Here is a 12,739-nt window from a genome sequence, read left to right as displayed (position 1 = left end):
ATATTAAAGAATTTTCGCACCGTTCACTGTCCTACGACTTACGATTTAACACACTACACTGCAGTCATCGACGTGTTGACGTGTTATTGTTCACTGTGAACTGTACCAACTAAAAGTAGGTACGTAAAGTCCAAAATAATATACCTAATATAATCTACAAAAACGATTATTTGTATTATAAGATATACGCTTAACTGATATCGAATATTCGATAATTTATTTGTACTGCTATACAGGGCCGGCCGTAGGTCTTTTGCCGCTCTAGGCAAATCTAATTTACGCTGCCCTATATGCAATAGTTAATTTTTTTGAGCGGAGGTGGTTGAATAAAATATGGACATTTATTTTTAACTATAAACCCTTGTTTTGTTTTAAAAAAAAAAATGTTTTGACTGACCTCAGTTTTCTTTACAAAATATAAAATAATAATAATAAAATTAATATAAATGTTGGGTATGAAATAGAACAAGTAATATTTTTGACCATCGTCACTCATTCAGTATCATTTTCATAGATCAACAATATGTATTTAATTAAACATTAAAAAATATGTAACTACACAATTAAAAATATAATAAATGAAATTAATTTTGCGAGCGTTTTCTTGGGCAAAATCAGTCGGTAAATTTTTAAACTCCAGGTTTTCCATTACTTCTTTTCAATAGGAATTGTAGCAAGATCACTTAACCTTTCTTGATTCATAGAAGACCTCAAATAGTTTTTAATTATTTTTAATTTGGAAAAGCTCCGTCCACCAGATGCAACCGACACAAGCATAGTTAAAATAATGTGAAGTGCTACAGCTACATTTGGTTACGTTCTCGGTAAACGAAGTATCAATAGTATATTATTATTAGTTATTACACATTTATTTTTGTATATTTTGAACAATGAACATACAATTCAGCATACTACATTATATTATAATAATTAAATCACTTTGGTTCATTCGAAATTTGCCGCCCCCACAGTAGTGCCGCCCTAGGCGGCTGCCTATTTTGCTACCACATTGAGCCTGCCCTGCTGCTATATTATCTGTGACCGATAATTAATTTACCTTAAGAGGATGCGTTTGTTGTCTCCGTCTTACCAACTTACAACAGCAAATTTTCTTCCACTAGTTTGAACTATGAATTTAAGTATTATCAAACTTTTAGGTGAGAACATTATCTATTCTTAAGCGTCGGTGGATTTTCGATATTTTCAAGCAAGATACGAGTATATGAAATAACACAGATCAAAAATCCTCATATCTCGCTTGAAAATCAAAATATCCAAAAATCCGCCGACGCTTAAGCATAGATTAGCTTAGCTTCTTACCTAAAACTTTGATAGGAGGTTAATTCACTCAAATATCAAAACTAACAGCACACTAGTGAACGAAAATGGTCTATGTCGTATACGTGTGTAAGACGGAGACAACAAATGCATGGGTAGTGTCCTCTTAAGTAGGTTAACATTGAAATATTTATATGTGTGTTTTTGTTGAAAGCAAACAATTTGCACCTAATTAAAACTATCATTCGATTACTACAAGTACCTACCTCACTGAATATTTTTGAATAGTTTAATTAGGTCTACTTTATTATACATCTAGTAGAACAATAATAAAATAATAATTTTTATTACTTGTATAGATGTTTTAATATTTCATATCGTTGTACCCAATCGTTCTCACTATCTACGAAAATTCTATAGAACCCAAAAAATAATAAAATTTGTAACATTATCATATTCCCAAAAATGTTAAGTCATATAATGCGCCAAATGTAGACAAAATAAGATGTAAATTATGATATTATGGAATTCAATAGATACTATAGGTGTGTAGGAATCCCCATCTCCTTTTTCTCGCAACCGCCATATCTATAAATTATGCATAGGTAGTGGTGCACAACTTTTGTACCTGAATTTCTCCTATATAACATCATATTTTATTGGAGCATGAGAAAAAACAAATAATGTAATATTATAGGTATAACAGGTATATCATAAAAAACCCACCGAAAGACCAGAAGCTGCCTTCCTTAGCACTTTGCTAGCGAATGTGTAGCGCAGGCTCCAGGCACCTAAATCTTAACACAATTATATGGAAAGCGGACAAGAATACCCTCACAGCATATAGTAATCCCCCGTTTGTTATTCTGAAATATTATTTTCGAGCCAATCAGCGTCCACCACTAAAGACAACTTATACACGTCTAAGTCCTCTTTCCGGACCGGCCGCCGCCGTAATAGAAACCAAGTTCTAATAATATTCCTCCGTGTGTTGGCAGTAGCCTAACTACGGGATGACAAGGCACAGCATTCTATTATTATATTGTTATAATATTTAGTTATAAATATTCAATACATAATATAACACATATAATTATGTAATATGTACCATGTGGTAATAATAATTTAAAAAATTGATTATTTAAAAATTAGTGGTAATTGTTTACTTTCGTGTAAGGAAGTATGAACATTTTTAACCCCAAGGTCTGGTTGCTTGCCTGAATACATATAATAAGTAATTGTGGAATGACATTTTAACAATATTTACATTATTCTCTACACTTTTTACATTATTACTATTTACTACCTATTTACTCTAGAGTCTAGAGTATAGACACAACATTCAAATTCAGTTTTTGTTGTTCAGATTTTAGTAATCTCTTGAAATATTTGAATGATTTACCTACCAAATATTTTGTTCTTTTTTAATCTTATCTTCAAAAGAAAGATAATACATATTAAAAAAGAAGAAAACAACTTTTAAATTGATACCTACCTATATATTTTTAATAGAAGTTGTTTTAAAAATTTTTTTTAGTTTTAATACATAATTAATGAAACCTTTGGATTGTAAATAATATACAAACGGATAATAAATAATTTAGACTAGTAAATTACAAAAATGTTATAATTTTCGATATTTCAGTGTAATTTTAAATTCAGATTGTTTTACTCAAATGAATATGAATACCTTAGATAATTAGGGTCAAAGTATTTAATAAAAATATGCTATTACGTCGGTATAAAAATATTATTCCTAACAGGAACTTTAATATATAAATAAATATACACAAATATCTTCAGAAACAGACAGGTAGAAACCACAGAATTTAATTCAAATTTAGTACATCCATTCAATTATTAGGTACAACCGACACCTACTAAACAGCAAAGAGACTTCTGTTGGCTTCTCAAGTTTTTTTTTTTTGTTTAAGACTTAAAGATAATTCGATACCGACAGTTTTTAAAGACTACAATATAGGCAATTTCCGATGTGTGTGGATTGACGGTACAGTTGGCATAAGACAAGTGTAATTTAGTTCCTGGTAGAAAATAAGCGCAGTCGAATCCTCTTAATGGAGCGGGAGCATAACATATTTTAAGGAGTAATATTTAGGCAATTCAAATTACACATACATTTGGGATGTGTGAAGTAAATTAACATGTGTGTGTAATTATTATCATTTTTAATTCTCGTTTAATTTCACGTGCACGCACATGTTTATACATCAAGGAAAATAAAATATATTTTTGTTTTAATAACTATAAAAATTACTAAAAGCAATAGCAAATTAAACATACTTCCTGAAGTTAAATTGTAATTTCAAAAAAAAAAACGTATTCATAAGTTTATAAGCTATATTAATTAGGAATCACTATTTTTATTTAAAACCTGATTTGCTCAAAATAAATACAAAGTTAATGCATTTATTCACGACATTTAATATCTCAATATTTATGTTCCCCTAGGCTCTAATTTTCAGGTCCTTTAAAATTGAAAATCGACTTTCTAAACATCAGATTTAGAAAGTTATAAACGATAAATAATTACACACACTTATGTTAATTTACAACTCACACATTGACACAGCTGAAATGTTTAAGTCATATTTATTTCCTGAATATTACTTCTTACTTTTAGAACATCCCTTAAGGCTTAAACCGCATTTTTGAATAAAATAATCGATCCTAATGTTCTCCATTCATACTATTCAAAGTAGATTAAAATGAATTATTTAGTTTTAACCAATCACAAAACTAAACATAAAAGTTTTAAATGAAATTGGAACCAAAAGAAAGGTTTATTTAAACAATCTAAGTCAACAGCCAATATCCTGGTTCTCAGTGGCCCACTCTACCGCTCAACATTTAAAAAAATATTTATTTTAACATTTGATAATTTATAAATCCCTCTAATTCCAGTTTAATTATTAATAATAGTTTTGATTCAAGTGGAATGCATTTATTTTAAATTTTTCAAAATTATTTGTACATAATAATTAAAATTTAATTTTGATTCTGAACTAACTACTTATATTTAAATTTAAAAAATGATTTGACTTGATTTACTTTCCACTTATGAGATAAATTTTTAATTTTGTTGTTTTAGGAAAAAAAATCCAACGCCACAATAAAACGAATTAACTCATAAGTTACTTCATAAGATGGAAAAAATTTAACTCGAAACGTTAGGAGTTACTTAAAAAAGAGTAACTCTTTATGTAACTTAATTAAAACTTAAAAGTAACTTATTTTAACATTTTAGCTTGTTAATGCCCAATCTTGGTATTTGGGATAATTTTAAACCTTAGTAGTTTATAATAATAATAATAACAATCTTAAAAATTACTCAATTGTATAAAATGAACATTATTTATTTACAAGTAAAAAAAAATAATTTATCAAACTGTAGTTTCATCCGGCTTGATCAATAACGCTAATGGTTTAGCCACAATATAATCCTGTAACAAAAAAACAATTTTTAAATAATTAAAAGTTTCAAAATATCTACACATGATCAACCAATATAACTATACTATAACTATATCACAAGAGAACGGGTCGTGCACCGATCGAAACTAGCCACAGCCACTTATCTCCATGCTGCAACCGTCTGGTTACATGGAGGGGTAAATAACTATGATTTATGCAAAAAATAGCCCATTCTCTCGTGAGCCAGAATATACAACTGTTAAAATGTAATAATGACAATAAAAAAAATAGAGTAATTTTGTAATATATTTTATCTCCAAAGTATAATATAATCATCACTATGTAACAATGAAACCGGTTCTAGTTTTGATGCCTTAAAAATTATACTTATTATAACTCAACAGAATTTACAGAAGTCATATTTTATTCTTTAAGAAATTAGAACATAACACACATAAACTGTGTACAATTCTTGATAAAAAATAAAAATTATTGTAAACCAGTATTAAGTTAAGAGGACACTTGTTTTGTCTCCATTTTACTAACTTGAGTTTTATTAAATATGAATTCAGCAGAATCAAGCTTAAATATTTAAGTGAATGTGTGAGTGAATTTGAATCTATTGTCAACTTAAAGGGTAAGGTCATATCAATATTAACAGTGTTTGTACCATGGATATACATACTATGGCTGCAAAACGAGCAATAATATAGCGGCACCAATTTATTTTATCAAGTTCCATACAATAGTACACATTCAAGAAAAGTTCCTTTATACTAGCCCTCCATAGTGGCTAAGTATATAGGTGGTGTACTTTTTGGCAGAAAAGGTGTTGCTCAAAGCCGTGACCTAATAAGTGCAACCATAGGTATATCCATGGAGTAAGTAAAAAAATGATGCTATGTTTAAAACGATGCTTAATTTCTGAAACAAATATTAAATTTTAATTAAACAAGAAATAGTCTGATTTTTTTATAGTAAGCTTGGTAAATAAATATTATTTAGTTATCAAAAACTTTCTATACGTATACTTTAAATAATGTTGAAGTGAACCCAACCTCATATATAATATAAAAATTAAAAATGTTTTTTTTTCTAAATCAACATAGCTGAAATCTAGTTTAGTTGTTTTTTTACAGTATTTTATTATTTTTAAATAAGACGAGAAATTAAATGGATTAAAAACTTATAAGAAAACAAGTTCTTACATTTCAGTTTTATAATAAATTAATTACTCTAAAATTTGAGCAATATTGATCTTGCTGAATTCAAATTTAACATGTTTTAATAATACCTATAATACAACAGAAACAACAGAAGCAAACATGGCATCCTCTTAATTACACACTTATAAGATGCAAAAATATTAAACATTTTAAAAAAATGTTAAAACTATAAAATGTGAAGTAATTTATAATCACCATCATATTTAAAATTAAGGTGTACAAGATGTAACAGAGAGAACACCAAAACAAATTTTCAAATATTAATTATAACAAAAATTATTGCATTGGCAGTTCTTTCTGTTACACTGTAATATAAAATAAAACATATTTAAAAAACTAAATACATTTTAAATAAAAATATTTAATTATTAATGATATGTTATATAAAATATAAATAATACAATACCTGCATAGTGAGGTCACCACTAGTGAAATTGTGTAGTCTTATATGACAGTCCAAACTTATGCTCATTACATGCATTTGGCTTAAATAATTAACACAGGATACTGATTTTACAGAACCAGTACTTCCTCTAAAAGTTTTCACTGGCAATGTAGATTTTCCACGAAAGTCATAATGAAATATAGACCCTTTGGATGTTCCTACGATTACTTCACTGCAATTTAAAAAAAAATGTATGTTATAAATATATTTTAATTAATAGCTAGCTATATCACAATAAACATAAAGAGTGAAATTAGGAACAGAACAAAAATCAAATTAATTTATAATCCAAAAATATTTTTCAACACATTTTAATCAAGTACAAATCTCAATAAATGATCTTAAAAAATGATTTCACATGACTATTAAACATCAGTTTTTTGTATTTATTAATTCAGATAAATGAGCTAATACAAAAAGATGCTATATTTAAAACTATACTTCATTTCTGAAACAAATATTAAATTTTTATTTAACAAGAAATAATCTGTTTTGTTTTTATAGTAAAATTGATAAATAACTGAAATAAATATAATTTAGCTATCAAAAACTTTTCAGTTTTTACTGAAAATAATGCCAACCTAACTCTTATAAAGTATAAAAATTAAAAATGTTTTTTTTTCTAAATCAACATAACTGAAATCTAGTTTGGTAATTCTTATTTTTACAAATATTCTTTCATAACTTGTTAATTTTAACACAATAATGGTTCAAATAAAAAAAGATTCAATACAAACTTTTATTAAATACTTAAGAATCAAAGTATTTGATAGTTATAAAAGTATACTAATACTTTAGAAGACTACATTTATGAAATAAATAAACAAATATAGGAGTAACATTAACTTAAAATGTTAATTCTTCACGATTTAAAATTAAGGCTCTCATTAAGGAGCAAATTATTGGTGACCTAATTCGCATACTCAGCATCATACGATCTTGGGAGTAAGTAGAAGTGTAAATGTTTATTAGAGTAAGGATTATATGAGCAACAGGTACACACTAGCAGGTGCATGTCACTAACCAATAAATAACAAAATATTTAGTTGTTTGTTTCGGGTATTTCGGCAAACAAAAATGACTTCACGGTAATATGGATAACTCGTTGACAACAGAATATTTTTAGATATTTTCTGTTTCAATTGATAAACAACATTCTATAGCCCACATTGAATTTCGATTTTTTATTTGATTTTAAAAACCGGTATAAAACAATTTGTAAAAGAAGCTAAATTTTTTTATTTTTTAAGACTTATGATTAAGTTTGAGATTAAAATATTGAAAAACGAAGTTCGACGTAGGCTATAAAATATAACACTCTATTAATAAAAAAAAATAATCAAATTTGGTCGATTCTACAGGGCGAGATCATTATTCCCGTGAAGTGTGATTTTGAGGGCAAAATCAGATAAGCTTGGAAGCTATGAAATTACTCACTCAATTTAACTTTTTCTTAAAATATAATAGTCATATTATTTAAAAAATTGTGTGATTCTAACTTCAACTATTATAAATCAATTATCTTAGTTAAATATAATTGAAGACACTAAGGCTTGCCACTACTCAGTCTACATTTAAATATTATATTACACTAAGATTAAATTTTTCATTAAATTACATTTATTTTAATTAAATAAAACAAATGGAATAGCAAAATTTCAAACAAAAACCAAAAAAAAGGCTAACATTTTCATCATATAAGATTTCATTTTTTATAATGTATATTAATTAATACGACAGTTAACCATAATACTAAATTAAAGACTTAACCTTAAATATACAACAGTATAGCTAATGAGCTAAAATTCATTAATAGTAATCGGTACTCGGTGTCATACCAATAAATAATATTTAATAACACACTTACTAATCACTGTAATCTGGCATGGTTCTTAAGCTGACGAAACCTGTGTTTTCTGCTTTACAAGATGCTACTGGTCTTCTTTGACTAGACAATGGATCATGTAAATCAACCTATAACGTAGAAGTAAATTTAAATCGGTAATGCTATGCCATCACTCAAAAGTCATTGCTTATTGGTCATTTATAATATAATGAAAATGAAAATCTGTTCGTTGGTAACTGTATCAATTAAGAACAGCTGGACTGATTTGGCTCATTTTTAATGTTCGTAATATAACAAATAAAGTTTTCAAGGAGAGGAAAATGAGAAAAGTTACCTATTAATGGGATTTTTATATGTAGGTACAAATGGTAGACATTGGTTGTATAATATTATAATATAGTTATATAAGCAAATTAGTACTATTTTTTCTATATTAATGATTGCCACAGGTACATAATATAATATAATTGATCGGACATAATATTTAAACATATCACTTCTATATTTGGTCAATATATTTTAAACCTGCATTAGTTTATCCAACTCAAAAACTACTTTACTATTTTCAATAAAAATGTATACCAATATTTTCTAAGGACTAAGAGGGTTCTTATAGTTTACTTTTTCAATCCCTAAATAACTAAGAGGTAGCTTACACTTACATATTTTTTTTGTTCATTTATAGGGTTGCAGCCATTAATTACATATAATATTACTAGATTTTATAATATAATTATCTCAAGTATGGTATACAAATCAATTACTAATAAATTTATTTTAAAAAAAAAACAATTCTTTGGGGCGGGAGGGACAGCTAGTTTTAAATAAAAATACAAATTACAAATAATTACAAAAAAAAATTTTAATGGATTGCATTAATTTAGCTGCAAGATTTAATTTATTTTTAAGTCTTTCATTTCTAAAAATTGTTTATACTTTAAATTAATTATAAATTAATATTTACCACTCCATGTCTATGAGAAACAACTGCTTTATTGTTATTGAAAAATTGAATATCAGACACATAACATGGCAACTTGAGCTGAAGCATATCTGGTTTAGGCTGTAAATAATACAACAAAATAAATAAGAACATTTAAAACTCTTTACGCAATATTAAGTAAATGTTATTAATAAAATATGTACTACAACCAAAAACGGTTAATACGTTTATAATATTTAAAAGGAACAGAAGAAAAATATAGGCTTACACTTTTAGCAGTAAATTCAATCTTTCCCGTTTCTAAATCCCATATTTTTAAAGGATTTTCATTTCCTCCTGTTGCAAATTTATCCAATGTAAGAACTTGTCTAATACATGATAAATGTGATCCAGTACTTATTTTTTCCAACTCATCTGTAGTTTTTTTAATAGGTTTAACCACTACCATTCCATTGTCCACTCCAGCAATCAAAACACTTATCATAAAACATAAATTATTCATAGTAAAATACAAAATATTTATGATAAATTACTCACTTATTCTTTTTAAATACACCAATAATATTCCCTGATTCTCGAATTAGATATTTCTTGGACATTTTCTTAGTTTTCAAATCAAATAATAACATTTTTCTTTTTGAGCTTATTATAGTTTTGCTTTCATCATAAATGCTAAGGTTATTTAGCGTTAAAGATGCATCCAATAAATTAGTGTATTTAAACTTGTTTTTTTTAAGTTCAACACCTGTAAAGAAAAACAATTTTAAAACATTATAAACAAACATTTTAACAATTGTCTAAGTTTCTCTAATATTATTAATAGCAAATATTATATAAATACAATTATTTGCTTTTAAAACTAAAAAACGTATTAATTAAGGTGGACTTCCAAACAGCAATACAATATTAATAAAATATTCAATTGTAAAACTTCTCAGCAACAAAAGTTTACGTAGACAGAATAATTATATTTTGTACACATTTATTTCATTTTTATTCTATATTTTACAATGAAGCATTGAGAAATAAGAATTATAACATATTAGGTCTTTGAAATATTGTTTATGCATTGTAATTTACCCATTTACTCAGTAGTAAATTCGAATTAATAGAGATAATTATAGTATGGATGCAGTAAGATATCTCTACGCCAATGTTGTTTCCGACAAGCTGACTTTAAATAAGAAAACTAATATTAAATTGATGTTGAATCCTCAATAATAAATAGCATACTATTTAGATGATTATTGAAACATACTAATAAGCAAAGGTATACAATTGATAAAAACCAAAAATCTTGAAAATATTTGATTTATTTAGCAAATAACTACTAACCTACTATAGATATAGATTCAATTAATAATAAATATTAATAAACATGTACAAAGTTAATCAATAATCATTGTTGTCTCAAGAACTAGGTGCTTACTTGTGCCTACTGTATTACAAGTATGAGAAGTCAATTTAAAATTAATCAAAGATAATTACTTAGGCATAGGCGGCACTTGGGAATGATTCTAGGGGGGGGGGGGCAAACAATTAATTACAATAACCCAGAAAAATGGACTTTCATAACCCAATTTTCCCAAAATAAAATTTCAACCTTGATTTAATTTTTTATTGGAGTGCATTTTTACCAACTTTGACTTCAGTAAAAAAGTTTTTTTTGACTAAATTTACTAAAATAAAGTATAATTATCTTAAAATATTAGGAGATATTTCAAACTAATAACTATTGTATTTTGGGGTATGAATATTTGATTATTTGAATAATAATTCTCATTTTACATTAACTTACATCCATATATCTCGTAAAGAATTACTTAACAGCTAATTACAAAACAATGTTCAAATTCAAAACTATTTACTTGAGTGCTAAACGTCGACTTTTTATTGAAGCTTCTACATCAAAAAATTTGGAATTCCAAAAACTATTTTCTTGTTTTACATCAGAAATTAAAATTATATTGGGAATATCATTAATTATTTTAAATTAAATTCAACTTTTTGGCGTTCATCAATAAAAGATTGAAATAACAGGTTTTTTCATTAATTTTTTTTTGGGGGTACAAAAGTATACATTTGCCACCCCATAAAATTTTGTTGGGGTGGCAACTGCCCCCTTATGACCCCCCCCCAAGTACCGCCTATGTACTTAGGTATATGAAACTTGAAAAATTTAATAGAAATTAATTTTAAATACTGTCGACATTAAATATGTATTACTAAAGCAGTCCTGTGGGCTGGTTATTAGTGATAGAACATAACTTTTTTTTTAATTTTGAGGAAATATTATATTGTAAAGCACTAGGAAATTATTATCACAATATTAATGAAAATATATTGTTTTTTAAGTTTGAATATTATATAGACATGTGAGTGTATACATGAAATGTGGTGTAACATTAAGTGGTGTGTGGAGGAAGATAATTATAATATTAAACACACAAAATATGTGTATATGACATATTATTGATACAATAGTATTAAACCTGCCTATATTATGTCTAAATTTACAAAGATATATATATGGGCATGTAAATCAATAATAGTATAATAATCCCGCATAATTTTATTTCTGAAACTCCTTTGTGTGTATGGAGACACGTAAGACTGTATTTTTTAAAAATCTCTGATAGAACCTATTTAATATTTTTAGATTTTTCAGGTTTAGTATTGTAATTTAATTCGTTCGACCCATCTATAAAAATCCAAAACTACGCCATTGAGGTAGGGACCATATTAGTTAGCTAGTATTGTAAGGAGGAATTGTAATTAAATAAAAATGTAAGTGGAAATTAATTTGTGAGCGAAGAGAGCAGTTTTTTTGTTCAGTTGTATGCGCTAACCTGTTACTAAAAACTAAAATGACGCTAATGATACACTACCTAAGATCCCAAATCTAACTTAATTTGTATAGATATTTAATATGCATTAAATGTGTGTATGACAATCATAATATTTATCTATAAGATGCTATCGATATAATCTATATATTTCTATAATATAGTTAGCTACTGACATTACTGTTGATCTTTTGTACCAACTGCTATATTATTATATCATAAAAAGTATAAATTATGCAAAGTTAATTTCTTGGTCTGAACAATTAATATTTATATTAATTAATATTTTACATATTATCTTTCCTAAAAGTATGGTTTATACTTGTCGCCTGTTGGAACGATAACAGATCAGATTAGTTATATTTTCAGAGTAATATTAATGAAGAATCGATTCATTAACTTAACAAAATAATTAACGCAATCCTAAACATCAAATTACTAATTTCCTCAAGCACATATGAGTTTAGAAATGCAGAAATGAATTGAAATTACCGGTTCCCTTGTCGGTCACGATTAAAATCGACATTACACAAATTTCTTAGCAGAACAGACAACTTTAAAATATTACCTTTTAACATTCCATTGCTGAAACCAATTATCGCATCGTAAGTCCAAGCCATTTCAACTGAATGAATAAAACACAACGGTTGAAAAAATCCACTTTACAAGACCGGCGAGTTGAGTTTTTATCGTGTGGTCTCTTATCACTCGTCGCGAAGACGC

At 26.8% G+C, this 12,739-nt stretch overlaps 1 protein-coding gene across 1 annotated transcript; it reads right to left on the bottom strand.

Annotated features, from left to right (window-relative positions):
- Positions 1–4,634: 4,634 nt before the first annotated feature.
- LOC111035039 (WD repeat-containing protein 74-like) lies at positions 4,635–12,739 on the bottom strand. The gene is made up of 7 exons (XM_022316531.1): positions 12,585–12,739; positions 9,708–9,915; positions 9,439–9,646; positions 9,192–9,290; positions 8,249–8,355; positions 6,343–6,553; positions 4,635–4,739 (listed from the first exon to the last, which is right to left on the bottom strand). The coding sequence occupies exons 1-7, from the start codon at positions 12,634–12,636 to the stop codon at positions 4,680–4,682; spliced, it is 945 nt and encodes a 314-aa protein (XP_022172223.1). The 5' UTR covers positions 12,637–12,739; the 3' UTR covers positions 4,635–4,679.

This window comes from Myzus persicae, unplaced genomic scaffold, assembly GCF_001856785.1.
Source record: "Myzus persicae strain clone G006 unplaced genomic scaffold, MPER_G0061.0, whole genome shotgun sequence".
Lineage (NCBI taxonomy): Eukaryota > Metazoa > Arthropoda > Insecta > Hemiptera > Aphididae > Myzus > Myzus persicae.
The sequence above is the reverse complement of the archived record's forward strand: the minus strand, read 5'-3'. Positions and strand labels throughout refer to the sequence as shown.

Bases quoted from the DNA above. Each gene is read 5' to 3' on its own strand.
- LOC111035039 (XM_022316531.1), bottom strand. From the start codon at position 12,636: ATGGCTTGGACTTACGATGCGATAATTGGTTTCAGCAATGGAATGTTA. The intron at 9,647-9,707 runs GTGAGTAATTTA...TTTTATGATAAG, and splicing joins GGTGTATTTAAAAAGAATAA to TGTTTTGATTGCTGGAGTGG. The intron at 8,356-9,191 runs GTAAATATTAAT...TCTACGTTATAG, and splicing joins TTTCTCATAGACATGGAGTG to GTTGATTTACATGATCCATT.